We start from the raw sequence: 25,658 nt of genomic DNA on the forward strand, positions 1-25,658 counted from the left end.
CACAGAAGGTTATATTAAACCTCATAGCTTCTGTTAATTCGAGAATTAAAGAGAGAAAAACACGGAACTTGAGGAGTTTTCCATTTATGTGTTTGAATTCCCAATGTTCATCCTCAAAGGCGATCCATTCCAAGGGTCCTTTCGGCAAGGTCGAATAGTCGGTCTGTCGTATAGCATCCCTAAATAGGGATAGACATAATTCTAGAGAGAAAATTGTTTGCGTATGAGTATATCTGCATTCTCAAAAAGATATATTTCTCTCAGTGGAAGTACAGTCATATCGGTTAACAGGTAATCCTTTCTGCTCAACCCCGATGAGCGCGGGGCCCCGACCCGGTACTCGCATGTCTGTGTTGTGCAACCTTCCACTTATCACATTATCTACGTCCCCGAAATTACAGTCATGTCCTTAGGTGGTGCTTATGAAGGTGTCGTGAAAAATTGTGACGGCTCATTTACCGTCAACGTTCGTACCAAAATTCGGCAGCTGTCTTGCGCAGAATTGACAGAATTTTTCACAAAGCCTCAAACGTGAAAGAAAAGAAAACTCTACGATATCTTGACTTCAGGATATTTACCTTGGATTTATGGACGCAACATGCCGATATGAACGAAGCATAGAATAAAATCTGGGCCGATCGGAGGAGGGGGCGCCCTGCTCGCGCCACGATTGGAGTTCGAGAGCCCCAGACCTTCATTTTGTGGCGGAGAAAAAGGGAGGGCAATATTTGAAGCCTCGAAATATATCAAGGCATTCTAAATGAGTGTATGTGACAAGAGAGACCGAGTTGCTTGTAAATTGTAGTACGTATGTACATAGAACCTAGGCTCTGAACACTTGTCTGTCGGACTCTCCGACAACTGTATGGAATAACATAAAGATTCGCATTTAACTTGACATTTAACTTGACAGAAAGATACTATTTCAAGTTTGAAATTCAAGTCATATTTCCAGCTTTTTTTAAGCTCACGAAATCGCCAGTCCCGTTCCTTATCTTCCTCCCATGGGCCGTACGTGATGCGCTTATCGGGATGTGACACACAGGTGTCGGACGGTCCGACAGCGCGGTCATTGGATCAGTTGCGGCAGGCGAGCTTACGATCTCACGTAGGCATATCCATATTTTCCGATCATCAAACTGTTATTCAGACAGAGAATAGTTTTCTTCAATTTTTAATCCAGGTCAATCTCAAGTTAACCCTGAGCCGAGTCGTGTATCCTTTTCTCATTGTTTTTGAACAACAAAAGGTTCATATACATCATCAAAATGGGCTTAGAGAATGAGGCGAGCATTTTGGGTGCTGTCAATTGGATATGCTTTTTAGGAGTGATTCCAGTGCTCTTTTATCTGATTTGGAAAGTGGGTTTTGGCATAACTTATCCTCTTCGCCACTATGGCACCATGTTAACTTGAAACTTCGACAGTGGACACTGACAACCGATATTTCCCATATAAAAGGCTTGCCAGAAATTCCTGGAGCGGTTCCAGTATTTGGTCATCTTCTGAAGCTTGGTGATGATCATGCGAGCGTTTGTGAGCGCTGGTGGAGGGAGTATGGCCACTCGGTCTTTCAGATTAAGCTTGGCAATACCCGGGCTGTCGTGGTCAACTCGTTTGATGACTGTCGAAAGATGCTTCTCGGTCATCAAAATGCTATTATTGACCGACCGAAGCTATACACCTTCCATGGAGTGGTCAGCAGCACTCAAGGATTTACGATCGGCTCCTCGCCATGGGACGATTCCTGCAAGAAGAAGCGAAAGGCTGCTGGTACGGCTTTGGGAAGACCTGCGTTACGCAATTATCACCCAATGTTTGATTTGGAGAGCTACTGTATTGTCCGTGATATACATCGTGATAGTCAAAATGGGGCTCTTGAGCTTAATGTCCGACCCTATATCCAACGATTTGCCCTCAATACAACATTGACCCTTTGCTACGGTATCCGTATGGATGCTGTCTACGATGACCTGCTACGGGAGATTCTCCACGTTGGATCTGCAATTTCGCTTCTTCGAAGTGCATCTGAGAATTTGCAAGACTATATTCCCGCCCTCCGCTACCTTCCAAATAATCAGAAGAATGCTCGGTCTAAGGAACTTCGTGATCGCCGAGACGCTTATCTTAATCTGCTCCTAGACAAAGTCCGAGCTATGATCAATAAAGGTACCGATAAACCTTGTATTTCGGCCGCTATCTTGAAAGACGAAGAGACAAAACTCACCGGGGTAGAAGTCTCTTCCATTTGCTTGTCCCTGGTTTCTGGTGGGTTTGAGACCATACCAGGGACACTGACTTCGTGCATTGGCTCTCTCTCAACTCCTGAAGGACAGATATGGCAGGATCGTGCTTACGAGGACATTAAAAGATACTATCCTGATAATCGTGAAGCTTGGACCAGCTGTATCTCCGAAGAAAAAGTGCCATATCTGAATGCCATTATCAAGGAGGCTGGAAGATACTACACAGTCAGTGCCATGAGTCTACCAAGGAAAACGGTAACCGAGGTGAACTGGAATGGAGCAATTATCCCACCCAAGACTATGATCTTGATCAACGCTCAGGCCGGCAACCATGGTAAGTTTTCTCTCCGGGTTCGCCTACACGTCATCTGATACAATGAAATAGACACTGACCATTTTGGTCCGACTGGGGGGAAATTTGACCCAGAAAGGTGGCTTAAGTCGATTGATCCTCCAGTCGAGGTCGAGGGAAGCGGCCTTCCACACTTGAGTTTTGGATCTGGCTCTCGTGCGTGCTCCGGGCAATTTATCGCTTCAAGATTGCTCTACTGCGCTCTTCTTCGGTTGATTTCTTCATACAAGATTGTTGCGAGCGACGAGAGCCCACCGAATACGGACTATGTTGAGTACAATCAATTCAAGACCGCTCTCGTGGCCATCCCAAAGGATTTCAAAGTTAAGCTGATTCCCAGAGATGAAGCCATAACTGGAGAATGCTTGAGTTTGGCTAGCCTTCGGACCAATGAGCATTATAAGGAGTGAGGATAATGAATTTTTATCACAATCCTGAGCTCTTTTTGTCATCCAATACATATAGTTTGAATGACCGAATTGATAAAAACTTTACGTTGACCTAAAATAGCGCTGTCTACCCCCGAAAGAGAGCGTACACACCGTTAATTTGGTCTGGATGAATTTAACCTTTTCCAATCTTATCTAATTACAGAATTTTGTGAAATCCATATAAACCATAAAACCCCGAATCGTTCAACTGGAGCAAACTCCTACTGCCCACGAAAATCGGCTGTTCGGGCGGTCCGACAGGTCTAGATTAGGTTTCCCCACTTCTCCAGTGGTAGAAGAAAACTGTACTTATTTGCTTCATCCTACTTATTTCAAACTTTGCCCCTCTCTCCAAGAAAATTGTGCCCAAATTAAAGGCAAAAACGCATCGAAAGCTGTTTGAGCTGCGAGCTGAGTATGACCGCTTCGACATTCTCGTGACCCCATCCGCGCCAACTATGGCCATGCCACATCCCAAGGTGCAGGCAAATACCAAGAACCCACAGTTCTAGCGTCATGGAGAAGCTGCAGGCGGCGATTGGAGCCACGAAAAATACTTCACCTTTCAATATTACCAGGTATTCCGCCTTGAGTGTGCCATGCAGGTTTGGATGGGCCCCCAATCTACCCGGGGTAAAGCTGCCGATTGGTAGACAGCTCGCCGGCCCGACGATGGGAAGATTCGACATTCTCCAGGCGGTGACATTCAAGGAAGCGCAGAAAGTAGCTTCATTGAAGGCTGACTGAAGAGTCACCGAAATATATTAAATGGAATATGTACAAGGCGGCATATGCCCCATAGGTTGGTTGTACATACAAGCACATTCCAGAATCAATCGCAATCCCATGCATAGAAATTCAGTCTGGAGACTTATGCAGGCTCTAGTTAGCCACTATCATTGCCAGGCACGAGTACGATTAGACCGCGTTTTACAACGGTAGCTCATAGCTCCTTGGGAGGAAGAATGTAATAAAGTCGGTTCTATAGCATCATGGTGGCTACGAAGGAAAGGCCCTTGACAAAACAGGCACGTCGGCCTACCAGGCTCTCTGCATAGGATACCACACTTCGCATTCGTGAGCCTGGATTTAAACAGCTCAAAATCTTTCCGACCAAAGCAAATATTTTTTACCACTGTCCATGCAGGTTCTACAATGAATATTCCAAGTTCCTACTGCAGGTAATCATGGCGAGACGGTGAACGGTCGCATTGGTCACATTTGAAGGAACAAACATCCGCGAAGAACAAACTGTCTTGGACGAAAAAACTTGCAGCAATGTACCCGTAGCCTTCCATTCACGGCTGATTGCATCCAGACAGAATTCTTGGCAGTGCAATCATGCATGGTGCTTTGCATGTCTCCTGGTTTCTTGTCTCTTTGAATTTGCTTTGTCCCATCTGCTTGCGGATCCTCTGATGCTGTCACACCACGATCTCACATTATTCCACCAGCACGTGTGGCTCTGAACCAGCTAGATATGACTGACTCCACCAGTCTAGCGACCGCGGCCAGACAGGTCAGCCTCGAGATCAGAGCAACACGCGTCGTTCATGCAGTGCCAACCTGGTTCAGCCTCCCCGCATCTGGTCGAGAACCGGCGCAAGGCTGACAGTGCCTCCAACTGGTCAGCTTGTATGGGAAACTGCGCTGCAACACTCCACCGACTTCCAGCCTCTCCAGCCAGGACCGCTCGTACCCAATGGATACCCCCTTGCTTCGATGCTCGATGAAGATGTCAACCGCCCATGGGAACAAACGGCGCCTGTTGAAGGGGAATGGACCAAGAACGCGAGCGCGACGGTAACCAATGACAGTATCAGGAAACCTTCTCTCAAACCAAGTCAGCCCTACTGAATGAGATACTGGCTCATGGAAGGTTGTACAAAGGGACGATCAGGTCCGTGTGAAGACGTGAAGAATGATATTCTACGACTCGAACTGGACGTCCATCTGCCCATCTCTACCGAATACAGCAAGCACTTACGTTGAAAACTGTGGAGATTCGAAACAGGTGCAACGCGAACATGCCAATGCGCGTCACGCCAAAGTTATGGATTCACACGTCCGTGAGAAAATGAGAGACAGAAGCACGGGCGCCGGCCGAGCCCCCACCACCATCCATGCGGTTCAGGGGAGAACCCTCGATCCATGGTCTCGATCGGCGTGTCTCCACCCAATAGTTTCCTTCCTTCGGGATCCGCATGCTTAGTGGTTCCCCCCGAAGGCCTTTTTGGACGGCTGGGAACAACTGGAACATGGCGAAATGGTCTTCCCCAGATCAGCGGAAGAAGTGACCCAGAGGCTAAGACAAGGAAAAAAGCATCCTCCCTTGCGGGAAGGGGGCACTGGCATCCAACAGTCTCGGCTGTTTGGGTCTTGCAGCGTGCATTGTGTTCGCGACCGACTGTGGTGTGGCGTACAAACTATGGGATCGGCAAACTATCGCGTTCCGAGGCTTTGGCACAATGCGACCAGCCTATCAGCGCTCGCTCGACGCGTGAGCTAGAACTATGCCAATCTCATTCCGGGTGACAGGTCTCAAAGGCGGGACCACATGCCAAATACTTTGAAGGGAGAAAGCGGGCCGTCATACTTTTTGTGACGGAGAAATTATGGGGCAGAGCCTGTCTTCTTCATGGTCACTCGGCTCATATCTCATCTTTTAATCGCGGCTCCCCGACGCCTGCTACGCTTGTAGGAATCAGGAACCGGGCACCCGCACGGAATCATGTCGGTCGTGAGTGCAAAATATTACCTACTCATTTTTTACGAGTGACATACTGACAGATCATGATCTCTAGGACCCAAATAGCGACCCCAATGTCGGTTCCTCCCGAGGAGATGCGTCAACCACGTCCAGTGAAGTGGTTAGCGGCCTCACCGGCAGCAGTAGTTCGTCGGCGTCGGCCCTGATGATGACCTTACTACCCGCATTGATTTACGCTGCTTTCTGGTTCGGACTCTTTCTTATCTTTCGACGAACCCAACGACGTTGGTATGCGCCCAGATCTCACGTACCCGATATCCATGAGCATCAACGGAGTCCGGAACTGCCTTCAGGCTGGGTGAACTGGTTTGGAACATTCTTTAAAATTGAAGACAACCACGTACTACACCACTCATCGCTTGATGGATACCTATTTCTTCGCTTCCTGCGAGTTCTGTGCGCGATCTGTGCCTTTGGTTGTCTGATCACATGGCCGATCCTGCTACCAATCCATGCAACAGGTGGGAATGGAAACACCCAGCTTGACATCCTTAGCTTTAGCAACGTCGCTAATCCAAAACGGTACTATGCCAATGTGGTGGTTGCTCTGATATTTTTTAGTAAGAGCCTCCCAGCCGCTCTTGAACCGCTGTTGCAAAGGCTAATTTGATCTCAGCTTTCGTGTTTTATATCGTGACCCGGGAGAGTCTCTACTACGCCAACCTGCGTCAAGCCTATCTAAACTCCCCTGCATACGCTTCCCGTATCTCGTCGCGAACGGTACTCTTCATGTCTGTCCCGGAGGCCTATAAGAATGAGACAAAATTACGACATGTATTTGGGGATTCGATTGAACGGATTTGGATCACCTCAGACTGCAAAAAACTTGAAAAGTTGGTGGATGAGCGAGACAAAATGGCCTTCAAACTGGAGGCTGCCGAAACAAAGTTTATACGAAGAGCGAACAAAAGACGCCAAAAGGCCGTCAAAAATGGCGAGTTTTCCTCAGACACCTGTCTTGACTGCGAGTCTAGCAATCCGGGATGGTCCCACAAAGTCAAGCGTCCCACCCATCGATTGAAGCTTTTTGGCCAAAAAGTTGATTCAATCCACTGGTATCGGTCGGAGCTGGCAAGACTCACCAAGGACGTGGAGGCGCTTCAAAAGAAACATCAAGACGGCGATGTCAAACAACTCTCGGCCATGTTTGTTCAATTCGCAACACAGTCTGACGCCCAAATTGCCCTGCAGACTCTATCTCACCATCAACCATTCCATATGACCCCTCGTTTCATTGGTATCTCTCCCCAAGAGATTGTCTGGTCCGCCTTAAACCTCAGCTGGTGGCAACGTATTATTCGAAAATTCGCCGTTCAGGGAGGACTTGGAGCCCTAGTTATCTTCTGGTCCTTCCCTGCTGCTCTTGTTGGGACTATTTCTAACATTACCTATCTCTGCAAAATTATCACCCCTCTCAAGTTTATCCTTCACCTGCCCGATTTCATCAAGGGCGCAATCGAAGGATTATTGCCCTCCGCTGCACTTGTAGCTCTCATGGCTCTGGTTCCGATAATCTGTCGAAGTACGTACACCCCTTTTAGTCAATTTTTTCTTCACTTTACTCACTCTTTCCAATCTAGTCTGCGCAAGACGCGCCGGAGTACCATCGTTGGCCCGGGTAGAACTCTTCACCCAGAGCGCGCATTTCGTATTTCAGGTAGTTCAGGTGTTTTTGGTGACGACCTTAACATCGGCTGCGTCCGCTGCCACGGCACAAATCATTAAGAATCCTTTATCCGCCAAGGATCTCTTAGCCCAGAACCTGCCTAAAGCAACCAACTTTTACATTTCTTACTTCCTTCTCCAGGGTCTCAGTATGAGCTCAATGGCTCTAGTTCAGATTGCCAGTGCCCTGATTTTCAAGTTTGTCACCACTTTCTTTGCCTATTCTCCACGTCGGCTGTTCCGACGATGGGCGGAACTTGGCAGTCTGAGCTGGGGCAATGTCTTCCCAGTCTTTACGAATATGGGAGTGATAGCACTCACATACTCGTGTATTGCACCTTTGATCTTGGGCTTTGCCTTCTTTGGCCTGTACCTCGTCTACCAGGCCTATCGCTATAATTTCTTCTTTGTGTACGATATTGAGATCGACACTAAGGGTCTAGTTTACCCCCGTGCCCTGCAACATCTTTTGACAGGCCTTTACTTGGCCGACGTTTGCATGATTGGTCTTTTTGCAATTAAGGGCGCGATCGGCCCTGTTGTCATCATGGCTTTATTCACCATTGGCACCGTGCTAGCACACCTTTCCCTCAACGAGGCATTGGAACCTCTGAACAGCTTCCTGCCACGCTCCCTGGACGTAGAAGAAGAGCTTCTTATGGAGAAAGAGGATGCTGTTGCTGAAATTAATGATAACCGCCGATCGCGATTCTTAGCATTCTGGTCCTGGTTCCACCCGAATGTTTACCAAGACTTTGCTGCCATCCGCCGGAAAGTACGCAAGAATGTAACCGCGGTCAACTATTCGGAAGAGGAGATGCGCACCGCTTACTTCGAGCCGTGTATTGCCTCTTCCACGCCAACAGTTTGGATTCCCCGTGATCGGTGGGGCTTTAGCCGGCATGAGGTCCTGGAGACCGATCCCGTCATCAGCATTACTGACGAAGGGGCCCACCTTAACGAAAAGAATAAGATCGTGTGGGACAAGTATGATCCCTCTCTTCCCATTCGAGAATTGAAGGTTCTGTATTGATCAACTTGTCTTTTTGTCTAATGATATGATACCACAAGAATGACGAAATTGGATGAACAATCAGCATCCTTGTATAATAAGGCCCGTGCGTCCTGCTCTTATTTACTCTTTGGCTGTGTATTGCGAAATACCTATCATGTAAAGGAGGTAGAGCGATGAAAAAACACGAGTGTTCTGAACACCTCGCTTTGCGATAAATAGAAAAAGTTTTCATATTCACTTGGCATTCAGGAGGTCTTCTGTCAAACTAAATCCCATGCTCGCCTCTAAGCCACACCTCTAGACCGCTCTACACAACTGACACTTCCAACAACAGATACCTTAATGATGGCCTTTGAGATCCTTTCATATGAAGTACTTGCATTTGTCCCTGGTCACTTCTGCTTGGTACAATATGGCTGTCGACCAACCTCAAATTGAGGTACTCGACCATAGATATAGCCGCGAACAAAATGGAATGATTAGAAGGAAGAAAAGATCAGTGAGCCCAACCAAGCAAACATAGCCCACCAACTACCTCCTACCGCTTTCATACAGTTAGAGTAAAGTTCACAGCATTCCCAGTGACACCAGTACGTGGATAAAATTCGAAAGTAAACACGGTTGATACCCCAGCCGAGATGACCGAGCTAATTGCCGAAGATGTGATAATGACATCTGAACTGTCCCAGTTATATTGACTGCTATAGGTCTACAGCCACATTTATCTTAGTCTTTTTTCTTATCTCGATATTGAAGAAGAGGGAGAGAGGTGCACTTACCGTTCTAGCCTGTTGAAGATTGCCCAGGTATACCGTCCAGTCATCCACCAGATATGTCCCGCTGGTGGTTACGGCTTTGACGGCAGCAATCGTGGAAAGGCCACCCCATGTTATCGGAATGTAAAGATCAGACCCAGAGACTGAGGAAGCTACCGCTGTAGTGGATGAAAGTGTAGGTGCTTTCCACTGCACAAGTTGCACTACAGGTGATGAAGCACCTCCAGAGAACTTGAGTGTCAAGTTGGCTATCACACCAGGAGAGGTCGTGGATGAGACATGTTTTGACAGGTACGATGCAGTGAAGGTGATGTTTGATCCTGAAACAGAATAGTCTGTTCCCGATGTCAATGTGGAGCCACTTGAGTCGCTGATAGAAGTTAATGTGTTCCCGTTGAAGATGAATGGGAGAGATTGAGCTGACACACTAGTGCCATATTGATGGAAGATATAAGCCGATGACCATTGCGATGTTGCTGATGAATCTTCAGTACTGTCAGGCAAACTGTTCGCGGTTGATGCGGTTGAGTCAACAATCATTGAGATAGAATTTGGGTCCCTCCAAGTTCCCGCATTTCGATCAAGATGATCTAGCCCGTTATCCCATAAGACACAAGAAATGTCCAGCCCAAGGGCGCTGCGAATGAGATAGTCCACATATTTCCAGCGGGCAGCTGGCTCCGTGTTAGTAGGTGAAGCATCGTATTCACCCAAAAGGATGGGAACATTGGTAAAATTGTTTCGTAACAAAGTAAAATCGGACAGAACGGTGGCCTTGTCGGCGTCAGATCCCCATATAGTTTTGCCCCTAAAAAAGTGTCAGTAGGATGAGATATCTCTGGGGCGTTTCTAGAGAGGGGGTTACCAAGCGCTGAAAATGAAGTCATCTGCGAAAAAGTAAGAACCCATATTGGATTATGAATGGCGACTGGGATTTCGATTTACTCACAGGGGCTATAGTAGTGGAACTGAATAGCATATGGATTACTAAATCCAGACGGTGCCACAAACCACTCTGAGGTCTTGATACTGTCCTCGCCTCCCCCAACCAGTGTGACAACTCTCTGGGAGTTGAATCCACCAGCATCATTGATTGCTTGTAAGAAAATCTTGTTAAGGTTGTTGATTTCGGCTCCATCATCAGCGTCGTTACACGGTGGCTCATTAATAGGCTCAAAGGCGACTAGACTTGACTTGCAAGCTAATTTAGTGCCAACCTGATACCATAGCCTATAGAACTTTTCTTCGATCATTGTGATATTGGCGCCTGAGGCAGTGACATCGGCCCAGATCCAAGAATCTGTTTCTGGTCAGTAGCGGGCATTAATGTCCCAGAAAGGTTACATACCATGGTGTGCATCGACAATCGCATATAGTCCAAGGGAAGTGACCATGTCAACCACATCTGAGACACGTTGGAGCCAGTCTGGATCAATGGTCCAGTCAGGGGAGCTTCCAGTGAAGTGATACGCATAGGTCACTAAGGCTTGTCAACACCTGTTTTGATAGTACATAGCCTGAGCGGTTTCACATACCAGGAATGCGAACGCTTTTAAAGCCAGCCTCTTTAACAACGCTAAAGGTGGATGCAACAACAGCCGCATTATTCCAGGACCCCTCGTCTGGAGTTGCGTCGAGGGTGTTTCCTAAGTTCCAGCCTGGGTGAAGATTCGCAACGAAATCAGAGGCAGAAATTGCGCTAAATGTTCCTGTACAGGTGGCTGCCGTCGCTGCAGATGTAGAAGTCTGGCTTGCCGTTTTTGTTGTGGTGGTCAGGGTTGTTGCAGACACAGTTGTTGTGCCCTTAGTCGTAGTAGTTGTCGCTTTAGTGGTAGACGACGTTGACTTGGTCGTGCTGGTAGTGGTGGCAGTAGCTGTGCCCGGAACACATTGATAATAATCTTCTGAATGTTTAGAAACCTAAAGCACAAAAGACTTCTAGAGGTTCTTACAAGGATTCTGAGAGGTACAATAATATCCTGATGTGCAAGATGTACTTCCCGAGTAGCCGCTACCTCCGCCTGACGTACGGGTTAACGTCTCTGGATTTTGAAAAGAAAGACTGCCTAGATTGTGTACGTACATTGCCCGTAACCTCCAACCTGTGCTTGAACAGTCCCAATGGACGCTGCAATGATAGCTGTCGCCAGGAATAACATGACGAATTAGCCAGTCGTAATTACGAGTTCACAAGACAGGTCTGAATAGGTTGGCAAAATTCAGTCTCGAGCTGATCGAGACACCAGAATCAATTATATAATGTTTAGAAAGGCAGATAAAATGAACCTCATCAGGGATTTGAAACGCTTAGGCCAAGAAAAATACGGACATCACTAGCTCCAATATTTAATGCCTCGGTGTTGAGAAGGCAGCATGCCCGCACAGCACGGAGCAGTTTATGGAAATTAGGAAATTACAGTCATATTGAAAAGGAATATTAGACTATACATGAATAATTCAGGCACATCGATATATTACCTATCACCGTGGTATCATTTCTCCTTGAAGAATATGAGTTGAGGGCTTGGCCTGTGACGAGGCGTGGAGTTCGAGTAAACCCGCCAATAAAACGTACGCGAGTAGAGCCCTTCCATTTCCCTGGACCCACCGAAATAAATTAGCCTTGACGAGATGCGAAACATTTCCTGCAGAAACCCCGATGGTTCTGCAGAGTGAGTTTCCCCGCTTTTGCAGGATTGTACACATCCGTTCCCCCCAGAGGCAAGTTGCACGGAGAGGCTCCGTGTTGGAATTTATGGCACCGTGGAGAATCGAGAAACGCAGCATTATTTGAAATTCTAGTGAGAGAAAGGCAGTTATGGAATTTTTGAATCATTTATAACTATTGTGGCATTATTATCCAGGTCACCCTCTAAACGAGATCTCAGGGTGCAAGCAAGCTAGAAAGGAGCTAGAGTTAACAAAGTAGAAAATAGACCTAATAAAAGAGGAGAAAAAATAACCATCGAAATCGAGTATAAGAACACCAAAATTGAGTATGGATGCGCTGCATATCATCTATATAGGTACATTGTTTCGTTGCATTCATCGAGTCGTTGTGGCCATGCCTGAGAGGGCGAAAAAACAGGGGGCTAGAGATTCTCCTCATCATATTATGTTTTCTTCACATCATGATGCAGTCTTTGTTTCTCCCCCGATCAGTACTATACCGGTTGACATTTACCGGCTGTTGGGAATATCGATTTCGTGTGTATCGATTATTACTGGTATATTGGTCAAAGTCATCAAATTGCGACTGGGGTTGAGAAGGCGGTGTCCTTCTCGTTGCCGGAGAGTATCGTGGATGCGGACCGCTCGCTGTCTGTTCGTATGGAGGCGGAGGGGCATTCGGATCGTCAGGGTCAACTTCATTATTGGTCTGGCGAGGACGGAGGCCAGTTGTGGAGGTGCGATTTGGAGGATTACTCGTTCGAGCAGAACGACCGCTAGTGGGAGCGGGCACTGAGTCGTTAGATGTGGAATCCCTGTTCGCTGTCTGCTGATTACCAGTTCGTTCTCGTTGTTCTTCTTCTTGGAACTGAAGGGAAAGTGCATAGGCATAGTCTGCGTCACTTTGTTCTTGAGCCGATAAAGGTCCTTGGGTACTTTGCTCTGCACCAGAAGTACCACTCGCAGCAACGCTTGAGGTGCGTGGGCCGACCGGGCCCGTTGGACTGGTCGGCCCCTCTGAGCCAGAAGGACCATGGCCAACAGCGCGGAAGTCACCAGAAAGGAACTCTGAATTGAATCCAGTCACATCAACAAGAGATTCCCAGACCACCTCAGCGTGGTTAGCATAACCGGCATCGGTGACCAGAGAGTAGAGTTGGTGCGATTGAGGATGCTTGTAAAGAGTAGAGAAATGGTCGTTGCGGAACAGAATAGAAACGGAGCCTGGCGATAGTTGTGTCGTTAATTGGGTCAAGCCAAAGGGACTCAATTGAGTTGCATTCTCGATATCCACAAATTCTTGGATCGCTTGAATGTCTGCCATCTTCTGATCCTCTTCAAACCCCAAAGAATCACCTCGAATCACCCGATCTTCGAGCTCTTGTTTCTTGAATGGTAAAAGTTGAATATCTTCATGATATTGAGCAGTCCGTGTCATGGCTGTATGAACCGGGCTAGACCAGGAAGCCAGCCACCCATGAACCAAAGGAACGCCGAATGTACTATACAGACGTAGATCTCCGGTTTGCATGAATTTGCCCAAGGAGTCAACAGATTCCTATATAGAAGGTTAATTTTCTAATGAGATCGGCCGGGGAAAAAAGCAGTTCTCACCAGAACAAGACGAGGATTGACATTCATGCCGGTATGCAGCATGGTTAAAAACTGTGTGAGAGCTTCGATGTCCGGGAATTCCTCATCTGGTCCAAGACAGGTGGTTAATTCCTCGAAGAGTGCCTCTATTAACAATCCCAATGAAATTTGTTCGCGGGTTCGCAATGATCTAACGATTGGCGACTGCGCCTTCGGGTCGGCGCGCAGGACAAGGGCATTGATCAAAGCAAGCAATGGACAAGGGCCATTCTTATTTTGAATCAAGATGGGCGCCTGGATTAAAGTGCCCATTTTGTCTTGCCAATTGATCTGCCGAATCGAATAAGTTTCCGCTCGCTGTTCTTGCTGCCTTGCCGCCTCGGCAGGGGAGAGCTTGATGCTCTCCACAGGCGGCGCTTGGTCCTGCGCATTGTCATTTGAAGCAAATGGCGATGATTGTGCAGGGGTCTCCTGGGTGTCCAACAGAGACTTTGCGCTCTTTGTATCGTGGGTGTGCGGAGAGTATCCCGATGACGGGACCTGTTGGGACCCGGTTTCCATACCAGTGGCACTGGGAGCGTCCAAATCGATTAATTCATGCGAGGTGGCCGACGTCGCATAGGACATCATGGATGGTGTATTGATACCAGCATCTGATCCAAGTCGCCCTGGGTTATCCGATGGCCGTAGACCATATGCATTCTCATCTGGATCGCCAGATGGCTGGACAACTACAGCAGGGGCATATGGGTTGAATTGTCCCCCTTGTAGAAAAATTTCCTGCGGAGCCGAGATCTTAATCGAATGCTGGGATCCCCACGGGGAGATTTCAGAGGGCGGATTGAGCGAGTGCGAGTGCTGCGATTCTAGATGAGGCTCACTGTCGGCCCACGGGGATGGTACCGGAGGTGGTGTTTCGTTGGTAAATGAGTGTGGCGCTTGCGAGTGAGGGTTTCCGCGATCTGCCCATGGCGACTCGTGCTCGGAGGAATCTAATAATGACAGGCGTGCCGTCATAGGAATGTACCCTTCCGCTACCGGTGAATTAGCGGGCAAGATCAGAAGACGCAAAGGAAGGGCGACAGAGAGGAAATTCAAAGTATCATACGGAGTACCTACTCTGACTCAACGGGTCGCTACTCGTGGTCGTATACGAATGACTGTCCGCCCACTGGTTCTGGTCCCCCAAGTTCTGTCCTGACTCTGTCGGTCTCGGTTTCAAGAACGGATTATTTGACTGCAATTGCACCGGGACCTCCCCCATCGAGGGGATGGGTTTTCTGGCGGGCCGTTGCTCAACACTCTCCACTGAATCTTGCCGACCTGCCACCAGTGACGGGGGAGCCATTCCTTTTTGTGATCTGGGCCATCTGGGTAGGACGAGCCTTCAAAGGGGACCGAGTGGTCCGTGTTCGCTCGATCCCCGACATTCTCGGGCCATGAATTTGGCGGGTGGCTGGTGGGAGACCCCACCGGGGACCTCTGGGCCTCTTCGAGTGGCATCAGATCGAATGCTGGGGAGGTATTGAGATCGGGGGAGTAGATCGAGTCCTCGGAGGGAGCTCGAGTCAGGCGAGCCTGGCGATGGGAGGACGAGGCGGATGACGGGGAAGCTGGGGTAACTGGACGGGCATTCCACTTGTTGAGGTTCTCCAGGCGCGGCGGCGGAGGCTTGCGAAGCACCATGAAGAAAGTAGAGGAGCCGAAGAGAGAGAAACGGGACGGAGAGATGATGTACCCTCGGAATTTAGGAGGTTAGGTGGCTCAGCACGGGTGTCGTCGTCGTCGGCCTAGGTAGCAATCACAAGGCAGCAGGCGCAGCTAGCTCACTAGCCGCCCGCGTCGATCGGAACGCAGCCCCAGCCGGTCGCGCTCGTGTTGGGCTCACAGGCTCACAGGCTCTCGGGATCTGGGTCACAGGAGTGGCTCTAGAGGAGATCAAATGTTGGATCAGGACTGGAAAGTTGGTAGAGGAGTGGTGGACGATCCTCTCCAGGCGTCTGCCCTGGGCGTCCTCAAACCGCCTTGCGCCCGGTTCCAGGAGGCTCCGATGATCTGCAAAGTCGCCCAGCCCGCGATTCGTCTGGGTCGTCCGGGGTATCGGTACAGGCCCGTTAGCGACGGTCGGAGACGGTATTCTATCGTATTTTACACTCATCATGCACCCTACAGGCCATGTGTACACGGTACCGAGACCCACCAATACGTCCCCTGTGTAATACGGGGCGTCTGCGACCGTCGATCGCCGTGGAGGTTCAACGGGCGAGCCGGGGCTGGACTTGAGACGTAGACGCAGCAAGGGGGAACCTGGGGAATATCCTTGAATTGACAGGTATGGGACTCGTGGAGGAGCTTCAATTTCTTTTCCTCGACCATCATCTAGATTTCAGATTGAAATCGATCGGACATGCGTTCTGTCTTGTGGACAGGACAGATTCTATAGATTACAGAGCTTTCGCCGTTGGAACCTCTCATCAATTGGTATTTCTGCTGGCAGGAAAGCCTGATCTTCTTACATTAGACTATATGACAAAGCTAGGCGCTTCCCTGGTCCATGTACTAGCAGAGATGGGGGTGAAAGCCAAAAATGAAAATAAAACCGGGTGCGGAGACGATGTATATTATTATACTCATGGTATTTCCCAACTGAAGGCATCCAGCAAAGGCACAGGATGTCGCCGGACATCGTTCTTAGAAAAGCAAGCCCTTCACTTGTTTTACATCGGTCAGCTTGATATCTCGCACCAAAAGCATCCAGATCAGGGACAACGCCATCACTGCGGTGCCGGCAATGATCATCTTGGTCTGCGTATCCGCATAGGCGTCGATGATCGCCGTTCGCACCGCACTGCCCATGGGGTAGCTCAGTTGCACTGTGATATCATCGTAGATGGTTTGCCAATCTGCCTTGGCCGAGTCCGGGAGCAGTCTCTTGAGCGATTGCGGGAGAGTGTTCGTCCACACCGCACCGGAAATGCTGTTGCCAATTGCACCACCGACGTTTCCGAAGAGACTCAACACGGCCAGAATAGCCGCGACATCATTATGGGCCGAGACGGAGGTGACAGCCACCTGCTGGCACAGAATCATGGTGCCGCCACTGAGTGCAATAAAAATCTCGCACATGACAATATACCCAATGTTGGTACCCGGTCGACGGAAGTAGATCAGGAGGCCAACGAAGAGGATATACATGGGAACAGCAATAAGTAAAAGCCACCTGAAGCGCGCAGTCTTATACATCAAGTAGCCAACCCCCAATAGCCAGAAAGCAGAGACGATGTCGAAGATCCCCGTGATGTAGCCGGCAGTGGAAACGCTGAGGCCGTAGACGACTTGAAGGTAAGAGGTGAAATAGCTGTTCCAGCAATAATAAGCGATCTGGTACGTCAGGTCAATCAAGCAAGCTCCGACAACCGTGCGAGACGTGAGCAACCGGAAGGGGACAAATGGTTTGGGAGCCACGAATCGCTCCACCAGCGCGAACACAATCAGGATCACGAATCCGACCACCAGCATGGCAATAATCGATCCGGACCTCCACTCGTCCTTGACGGAGGTTGCTATGGAGAAAGGAAGAAGGAAAACCACAAGTCCACCCGCCAGAAGCACCACGCCAAGAACTGATTGGATGGGATTAGAATTGGAGATTGATGGAAAGGTCAGAGGACATAGAGAGCCTTACCGTCGAATTCGATCAAATAATAGATGAGGCTCTGATAGAAAGTACGGCCGCTCTTCCGCTCCACCCAGATTCCCTTCTTTTTTGCGTCTCGTTTGCCAAGCTGCATACAGATGTACAGCGGAGCGGCGACAAAGGGCACGAGAATGGCCCAACACCCGTATCCCCAGCGCCAATTGATATCATTAAACTTCTCAGCAGCCTTAGGGCCAGCAAACGCAGTGACAATATAAGGTGATGAAGTGAAGGCAAACGCCATACCTCGGTGGGACACTTTCGACGTGTCTGCGGTCAAAACGTCCACCGCATAGATCATTCCGGTAAATCCGACTGTCGAGAAAACCTTCAAAGTGGGAACAAAAATTAGGGATACTATGCGGCTAGCAATGGATGGGAAGAATCGAGTCCTACCTCTCCGGCGCAGTAAACTGCAATATTCTTGCACGTTGCGCTCAGAATCGTGCCAATGATTGACAGGACCATCAAAAAGATGAAGCCATGCGCACGATCCCACAAATTCAACATTTTGGCAATGGGCATATTGCAAGCCGCTCCCATAACACCTGTAACAATACTGATAACAGGGATCAGAGAGTGCTGGGAAAAGTCACTCGTGATATACGCGTAGAGATTGCCTGTGATCGACTGGCGGAAGGCGTTCACCATGTATAGTGAAAACATGCTGTTTGAACAAGTTAGTATCCCGAGAATTGCCAATCATCAAATGCAAATTCTTACGAGAGATATACAACGATCAGGGATGACCGCGACCATGACAGAGTGATCGCCTCAATGCCCTGAACGCCAGCCTGAGCATCCTCAGTTGGAACTTCGTCCTCAAGGCTTCTGGCATCATGCTGGGTCATGGCCTCCTCCGCCTCTTTGGCATCAGGGTTGAGGGTTGTACTCCTGGCGCTTTCAATCTCATTCTCGCCGGCCGATGGCCGATCATTTGAGTTTTTGAACCACATCACCTCAGGTGATGACGCCGATCTTGCAGAGAAGGGGAATAGCAAATATTTTTTGGAAGCTTCTACCTCAGATGCTTACCCTCGTGCGGTAATTATATGAAGGGATCTGGCCCCAAGCATGAACAATTGCAACCCTAAGCGACGGGTAGGCGACATCGGAGAAAGACGAGAACGCGATGGCCAGGATCGTCTCGTGGAATTAACTAAAAAAGTATCCAATCCGCTGCTGCCAAGCGTCGTGCTGGGTCTAGTGAAAGGATTGGCACAACATGTCTGGCGGGAGCAAGGAGCAGTGGCGTCGGCAATGCGAGATTGATTATCAGATAAAAAAATCTCGCCGGCTGCACTCCACTTTACCAGTTCTAAGTTGCACTAAATCGTACCATTCCACTCATGCGTGTGTTTTCAGAGTCCGAGCATGGGACGAGACATGGTCTTAGCAAATTAAACTTCCCATGTGCCTCGTGTCTCACTATGATGCATGGAGGGGAGTTCAAGCTCCACACAGAAGCTCGCACCTGGCCATCGTAGCTGAAATAAACATGTTTCAGGTCTATTGATGGATTCATTCTACAGCTCACTTCAATTATTTTCCCCCCCCCTTCGCGGTGTGTTCTCATGAGCGTGCGGCATTTCCTCTCGCTATGAACCTTCCGGGCATGATTGGGGCGGGTTCGGCGGGCATCACGAAATTCCAACGCTTGGCACTTGGCACCTGGTGCTTGGCGCTTGGCATTTTTGAGCACTAAACTAATTCAAGGGGTTCGGAAGTAGATCAGGAAAGTTGGAATTTGGGGCCATGGTGGTCAACACAAAAGGGGCGGCGACGTGGAAACAAACGAGGAGCAGAGGCAGAGGAAGATACCGGGATCGCCTTTCATCAATTATATTACCAGTGAGATCATGACAGGAACACTTATCTTACTTTGAGAAATTGTCGTCACAATTTGGCTACCTAAAATGAGATGTATTGTGACCAGGCAACGAGTGACTGAGACCCAAGAAAAGCCAAGCATATAAAAACGAAGGGACGTCGACCTCAGGGTGTACACCGATATCTTTCTAGTCAAAATGAATGCGCCATAATTCTCGATCACAGTCGCTAATATACCCGGTGCGAGTGTGTAGCATGGACGTATTGTCACTAATCAACAAATCACCCTTCTCCCATTCGAATCGCAAACAGACACGCTGATCGTACGTGACCTGGTCAATGACTTTGATCAAGCTAGCATCATCATTTTCAATTTTGACATCACAGGTTGAGAATTTAGTCTTCGTAGAATCCCATGGCTGATGCCAGCGCACGCAGGGAAGCCCGGAAACGGGGTGTTTCACGATCAGTGGGAGGTTTTTGAGCTTCGCATCCCAAAATCCGTCGTTATCCATGGCCCAGGTAATATTCTGTAGGCGCTCTGCAGTCCATGGAAGAGGGAGATATCGGAAGAAGAGGCGTGAACTGGCGAACAAGGTATATCCACTCCCTTTGGGGGCGGTTGCTGGGCAAGTGAAAAATTGGTAGCCAGGTGGACGCTGAACTTTCTTCTTCTCTCCAGTTTCCGGGTCGGTAACCTCTTCAAATTTGAACATCCCGTCAAAATGCATAGGCATGGCTTCATTCGAAGTGACGTTGTTTCCCAGCTTGTCCGAACGACCGGCGTCACGTACTTTCTGGATAATGCCAAAGCTCCACGGAAGAATAGCGCCTAGCTGCGACCCAGCTTCGACATATAAATCTTCCTTGAGGGTCTCTGTAAACCCGCGTAGAACAACTGGTGACATAATGTTGGAAATTTTGCGAACTTTATGCATGGGTATGGCACTGATAGATGGTGGGGGATTAACATGATCGATATCTGCTGGACGTATGATGACACCGCACGGGTAGAGATGCTCGAATTTAACGGCTAGTCCATTCTCCGCCCAGTCAAAAATCTCTGACTTTTCACGGAAGAAGTATGGCTGGCCATTCTTATAGATCAGATCGTGTGTATCACGTACATCTTCCGCATGAACAGTACGGTAGGAGCCATCCAGACCGATAGCCACAGAAGCATGCCACGGAGTAAATCCAAGAGCACCACGGATCTGAGGGACAAGTGATACAGAAAGCTTCTTCTCCCCAGCAGATTCGTGGATAGACAGGCGAACATAATCACCGCGGTTAGCTTTGATGGCCGCAGCAAACATTTTGCCCCGAATAATCATCTGGCGGGCAATCTGCGCCACTTGCTTTTCTCTTGCTCTCTTTGACAATGTCTGGGTATCGTCTTGATGTGCAAGATCTTTTGTCAAGAATTTAATATACCCACGATAAGTGAGGCAGGTGTCGTTATCTGTTTTGATCGCTTCATCTGCGTTGAAGTTTGGGTCGCCGAAGACAAACATAAGCTCGCGACGCAGACAGCTAGCATGGGCCAGATAGAATGCCTTAGCAGCTTCTGGGCTGGTGGTCTGGAACCAAGGGTGCTCCAAGAGTTCGAATAGTCGAATGAATTTCACATGGTGGAGGCCCTTCTCAACGGCCATCTGCCGCAACTTCTCTCCATAGTCCCAAACAGTTTCGTCAGGGACGCCGAGAATATCTTGCAAAAGAAATTAGATAAGATAGATAGAAGGATTGGTTGTAGACCCACCATTATATACCAGTCCATCGGAACTGATATATACATCGGCACCGGGCTTGTAGACCTGACGAATATTCTCGCATAGCCCATTCAGATGAGCAAGCGCCAATTCCTCACCAAAGTCGGGCATTGTGCCCAGTACTTTGTCGCGCGCATTGGGAGACTTGAATGGAAAAGCAGGAAGGATCATGCGAATCGGTTCCTGGCGCTTGACCCGCTCGATCACTGTGGGGACGAACGACTCGAGCCCCTTCCAGGAAGCCCCATTCTTCTCATAGTCAACACCATACCGTTCAATAATTTTTAATATCTCAACAGCCATTTCGCGATCGTTTGATACAGCATCGAAGGATAAACTAGATGAAGTCCTGTTGCTGATTAGATTTTGTCCTTGTTTTGTAGAGCCATTGCCGTTTGCGGTAATCATGGAGGGAGCGGGACTGTCAGATTCGGACATTGGTGCCAAATCTACAGTGGCAACATCAATTAGGCTGCGATCGGCATCACCGGCCTGGCTAGAATGATCAATTCCAATCCGGGTGATTTTCTGGGAGTATAGGACTGGGGCGGTATCCGCAACGGGCTCAGGGGCAATCATCGTAACCGAAGTCGAACGGGGTCACACCAATGCACTGTATCCCTTCGATCAAAATCAATATGTTCAAATATAATGAGATGGTAGAATAGAATGAGGAATACTTTTGTTCCTTTTGTTGTTGAGATTTCAAATGCTAAAGGTGCGACTCTTAAGTCCTACCTGAGTTCGGCGGTAATATATAGCCGACATAAATGGCGATAGTCAGAGATCCTTCCAGAGATCATACCGGCGCCGAGTTCCATTCAGCTGGATGACTGTATTTGTTCATGCGGACTCAGATACCGGGAGTGGGCTGAATCCAGAAGCTTTTTGGGCACCAGTCCCTTGGTTCTGTACCACTTGGGGCCTATTGACGTCCCTACTAGAGTGAGATCAAAGCTCCCACTGGTAGTTTGGGACTCGAGCTTACGAAGATATTATGTCTATAAAGAAAACTAGATTGATCAACCATGCTTGCTAAACCTTTTTCATTGTGCGGTTTTACTGCTTAGTAGATCAAGAAAAGCAAGAGAGGGGAGAACATCATTGAATGTGTGATCTAGGTGTCAGCAAAGCTCGCATGATATTGAGTAGCAATGGAGAATAAAATATGTCTCATGAATTATTTCGCTGAAATTTTGTCCAATGACCGCATCTCCCGATGACGAGATTTGCAGTTATGTACAACCCCTTCAACGGAGCTCTGACAATACTTTGGATAAAAGCTTGAAGAATCCCTGTCCCGCTCGTATCCGGGCCGACACGCATTCTTTCGAGCTATTTCAAAGACTATGGAAAGCTAAAAGAGAAGTTAAACGCAAATTATACGTAGTCCACTGGGCACTGAGTGAAACCTCATATATCTTGATCCTTGACACGTGAGAAATTTGGTGCAGTGTGGCACACTTACTGGAGAATTATGGAGAGTTGGAGGGCCAGGATCAATGATGGACTTTGAGGTCGAGCATCACTACACCTTTCATTGCATATTGTCTCACAGATCATATTATTGTACTATTCTACGATCTACCACGGATCTTTTTCATCCAGTGAAACTCGATTTATTGACAGGGTGGAACTAATATACAAGGCTTCCAAAGTTGTTCGTTGAAACTATCTTCTTCCGAAGATCTAAACCATCTCCCTGATATCCCGCTCCACCGTTACAGTTACTGATCTCTAGATGTAACTACTCAGATGGGTTCAAGCTCACCTTCCCAAATCAGTCCAATCATACTCCATCACCCGAGACACAAACGCAGCCATCTCTGGACTTGATAGCTGACGCACAATATGAAAGCTGGCATCAAGACCAGAGCTAACCCCACCAGCTGTAATGACTTGCACCGCATCTCCCTTGAGGTATCCACCATCAACGTAGCGCTTGTGCACTACATTTGCCGGGGTCTCGTTCTTGTCTCCGAATTGAACACATATGTCCCGAAGGGTATCAACAGCTCGGTGATGTGTAGTAACAGTCAAACCGGAGAGAACGCCTGCGGCACCGAGTAGAAAGGCGCCGGTGCAAACCGAAAAAAGCACACGTGGGCGTTCGGAAGGTGATCGAGGTAGACTCGCAAACTTGCGGATTATTTCTATTTCTAGGGAATTCCCTTCAAGCAGTGGCTGAACTGTCGAAGGTGGGCCTCCTGGAACAATTAGAATATCGTATTCGGAGATTGCCTTCAGCGCATCCTCCAAAAGAGTGTCCACACTCAGTGTCAGAATGTTTGCCGCCCGTATGGTCGATTCCCGAGCAAAAGTTTGAAATTCGAACATCCGGTCTGGAGCATCCGGATTCCGATTATGGGAAACATGAGACAGAACCTCCATCGGGCCTGTGAAATCAAGAATATCCGTGCCTTGAAAGAGAAGAACCCCCACCCGGTAGTATTGATTCTCAGGCGTGGCCGACATCGTCTAGCTTCTCGATAAAGCAGTAAATTGCGGTTTATTGTTATGAAAGACGACGCGAGATGTCCCGGCTGTTGAGGTAGGCGCTTGTAGAAGGAGATCACAAAATGGGAGTTTAGAAATAGCTCAGGATAAAACAATGGGAAGTTTGAAATTGCTAGGTTCATACTCATCTTTTGCCCAGTCAGTGTGCGTTAGCCTTTAGCGGTAGAATTTAACTCGACGGTGAATATCAGATTACAGCTGACTTCTAACGGGTTATAGCCCGACGCTGTGTAACCTTTCCAGGCCTTCTATTTACACCGACCAATTCCTTCGATGAAACTCCATAGTTGTCTATATTTGTAAAGGAGGACAGGGCGCGCCAGCGGTGTGGGTGGCTAAGACACTGGAGAGGCAAGGGTCGATTCCTTGTACCTTGTTCTTCAACTGGTAACTAGGATCATACGACCGTATTTTGAATGCAGATCCGAAGCTAGCCGTTACTCTGCGGTATTTATTTAATAGAAATCGAGTAAAAATTAGCACCGGACTCGGTCATCGGGATGTGGGCTCCAGCCGATCTCCCCACAACTCCGTATTCGGCGAGTGGGGGGGGGGGGGGGATACAGAGGCTTGCGGGTGTACAAATGTGTCTCCAACGTAAGGGTCTTTGTAAAAAAAAAAAACCTTAGATGCGGATTATCTGTTATGAGTTTTGAGAGACTTGCCCAATCTAACTTGACTTCATAGACGCCACTATGACCTCCCCTGAGTATAAACGCCACTTCTCTATTGCCAACATTCCATTTGGTATCGCTTCGTCCGAAACACATCCGGAACCACAATGTGTTACTCGACTAGAGAACAATGTTATTTTTCTGGCAGACCTACAGCGGGCAGGTATATTTGCTCAGATTGCCAGCTTGCCTAAAGGGATTTTTGACAAATCGAGTCTAAATGAGTACGCTGCGCTGCCCAAGTCGACACAACGTGAGGTCCGCACTGTGCTACAAGCTGAACTGGCTACGCCCTTGCCAGCGGGTTTCACCGAGGATGTTAGCACAGTCACTCTACATTTGCCAGTCACTGTGGGCGGGTTTACAGGTACGTCACCAGCACCGCCTTTTGCCGACCAGCAGGGAAGATAGGGCTAATCATGTTTCGCAGACTTTTCATGTAGCCTACACCATGTGCGGAATGCAGGAAGAGCAATTCTCAATGATGAAACACCGCCACCCGGCTTCTTCAATTTCCCAACCGGGTATAACGGCAGAGCGAGTACCATCTACGTCTCGGGGACCCCAATCGTTCGGCCGCACGGCCATTTCTTTGATCGCACCGCCCCATCAGACAGAAAGCCCATCATTTACGGTCCATCAAAGGCAATGGATTATGAACTTGAGATTGGATTCATTGTGGGTAAACGTGTCTCTTCCTTACAGGGATTGAATGCAAAAGATGCCGAGGAGCATATCTTTGGGCTGGTGATCTTGAATGATTGGAGTTGTGAGTATTCATTCTCAGCCGGAGAATAAGCGTAGCGTTCGTATCGCATGAGATACTAACCGAATTTTTTATCTTTAGCTCGGGATATTCAAGGCTGTGAGATGGTGCCTCTTGGACCACTGAATGGTAAGGCATTTGGAACAAGCATCTCTCCCTGGGTAGTTACTTTGGATGCCCTAGAGTCATTTAGAACCCCGGGCCCTAGGCACGAGGTCGCCCTGGCTGGTCACCTCGAAGATGTCATTCAATCTGGCTATGCTATCAATTTGAAAGTGGAGTTGCTTGCTGGTGGCCAAGTGACAACGATCAGCGAATCCAAGGCCCAAGACTTGCATTGGAGTGGCAGACAAATGGCTGCACATCTCGCCAGCAGTGGTGCCGATCTACAAACTGGAGATATTTTGGCTACGGGCACGGTTAGTGGACCGACTGATGGAAATTATGGATGTCTCTTAGAAATCACCAAAGCTGGCAAGGAGCCGATAACGCTTTCCGACGGTTCAAAGAGGCACTACTTACTAGATGGGGATGTCGTTCGCATGACCGCCGTCGCTGGGGGATACGATTCTGGGGTTGGGTTTGGTGAATGCGTAGGTGAATTAAAGGCAGCACTGAGCTAATAATCCCCATGTTGATCTGATCAATTGGGCTGATGCCGGGATTCTGAAAAGAGAAGCGCCCTCAATTATACTGATACACTCACTCACTACCTTTGACGGGTGTGATGTTATAAATGCACAAATTATCCTCAAGATTGGGCAAGAAATTATAGACAGTTTTAAAGACAATGTCTCAAAATGGAACCACCCAGAAAGATCCCACTTATTCACGCCAACCCCATAGAGCACCCTAATTTTAGGTCCATATTTTAAAAGAACTTAG

The 25,658-nt window shown here is 48.4% G+C and overlaps 8 protein-coding genes across 8 annotated transcripts; 3 read left to right on the plus strand and 5 right to left on the minus strand.

Moving 5' to 3' along the window:
- Positions 1 to 1,268: 1,268 nt before the first annotated feature.
- On the plus strand, positions 1,269 to 3,007 carry N7462_003253 (cytochrome P450; the record flags this gene model as incomplete). Its single annotated transcript, XM_057074979.1, has 3 exons — positions 1,269 to 1,361; positions 1,427 to 2,579; positions 2,631 to 3,007. The coding sequence occupies 3 exons, from the start codon at positions 1,269 to 1,271 to the stop codon at positions 3,005 to 3,007; spliced, it is 1,623 nt and encodes a 540-aa protein (XP_056934484.1).
- Positions 3,008 to 5,759: 2,752 nt separating this feature from the next.
- On the plus strand, positions 5,760 to 8,496 carry N7462_003254 (uncharacterized protein; the record flags this gene model as incomplete). The annotated part of the gene is made up of 4 exons (XM_057074980.1): positions 5,760 to 5,768; positions 5,833 to 6,358; positions 6,415 to 7,320; positions 7,379 to 8,496. 4 exons carry the CDS (start codon positions 5,760 to 5,762, stop codon positions 8,494 to 8,496), a joined length of 2,559 nt encoding a protein of 852 aa, XP_056934485.1.
- Positions 8,497 to 9,025: 529 nt separating this feature from the next.
- Positions 9,026 to 11,413, minus strand: N7462_003255 (putative extracellular endoglucanase; the record flags this gene model as incomplete). The annotated part of the gene is made up of 8 exons (XM_057074981.1): positions 9,026 to 9,187; positions 9,258 to 10,062; positions 10,120 to 10,141; positions 10,204 to 10,554; positions 10,603 to 10,734; positions 10,790 to 11,155; positions 11,207 to 11,275; positions 11,338 to 11,413. 8 exons carry the CDS (start codon positions 11,411 to 11,413, stop codon positions 9,026 to 9,028), a joined length of 1,983 nt encoding a protein of 660 aa, XP_056934486.1.
- Positions 11,414 to 12,378: 965 nt separating this feature from the next.
- On the minus strand, positions 12,379 to 15,896 carry N7462_003256 (MINDY family deubiquitinase; the record flags this gene model as incomplete). Its single annotated transcript, XM_057074982.1, has 6 exons — positions 12,379 to 13,482; positions 13,539 to 14,551; positions 14,637 to 14,728; positions 14,773 to 15,256; positions 15,348 to 15,655; positions 15,724 to 15,896. The coding sequence occupies 6 exons, from the start codon at positions 15,894 to 15,896 to the stop codon at positions 12,379 to 12,381; spliced, it is 3,174 nt and encodes a 1,057-aa protein (XP_056934487.1).
- Positions 15,897 to 16,208: 312 nt separating this feature from the next.
- N7462_003257 (MFS general substrate transporter) lies at positions 16,209 to 18,170 on the minus strand (the record flags this gene model as incomplete). Its single annotated transcript, XM_057074983.1, has 4 exons — positions 16,209 to 17,140; positions 17,203 to 17,542; positions 17,611 to 17,881; positions 17,938 to 18,170. 4 exons carry the CDS (start codon positions 18,168 to 18,170, stop codon positions 16,209 to 16,211), a joined length of 1,776 nt encoding a protein of 591 aa, XP_056934488.1.
- Positions 18,171 to 19,232: 1,062 nt separating this feature from the next.
- Positions 19,233 to 21,395, minus strand: xanB (isocyanide synthase xanB; the record flags this gene model as incomplete). Its single annotated transcript, XM_057074984.1, has 2 exons — positions 19,233 to 20,755; positions 20,807 to 21,395. The coding sequence occupies 2 exons, from the start codon at positions 21,393 to 21,395 to the stop codon at positions 19,233 to 19,235; spliced, it is 2,112 nt and encodes a 703-aa protein (XP_056934489.1).
- Positions 21,396 to 22,583: 1,188 nt separating this feature from the next.
- xanA (isonitrile hydratase-like protein xanA) lies at positions 22,584 to 23,291 on the minus strand (the record flags this gene model as incomplete). The annotated part of the gene is made up of 1 exon (XM_057074985.1): positions 22,584 to 23,291. The coding sequence occupies one exon, from the start codon at positions 23,289 to 23,291 to the stop codon at positions 22,584 to 22,586; it is 708 nt and encodes a 235-aa protein (XP_056934490.1).
- Positions 23,292 to 24,028: 737 nt separating this feature from the next.
- N7462_003260 (fumarylacetoacetate hydrolase family protein) lies at positions 24,029 to 25,396 on the plus strand (the record flags this gene model as incomplete). Its single annotated transcript, XM_057074986.1, has 3 exons — positions 24,029 to 24,374; positions 24,438 to 24,776; positions 24,855 to 25,396. The coding sequence occupies 3 exons, from the start codon at positions 24,029 to 24,031 to the stop codon at positions 25,394 to 25,396; spliced, it is 1,227 nt and encodes a 408-aa protein (XP_056934491.1).
- Positions 25,397 to 25,658: the final 262 nt, after the last annotated feature.

This window comes from Penicillium macrosclerotiorum (assembly GCF_028827735.1).
Source record: "Penicillium macrosclerotiorum strain IBT 26536 chromosome Unknown utg000003l_segment0_segment0, whole genome shotgun sequence".
NCBI classification, from domain to species: domain Eukaryota; kingdom Fungi; phylum Ascomycota; class Eurotiomycetes; order Eurotiales; family Aspergillaceae; genus Penicillium; species Penicillium macrosclerotiorum.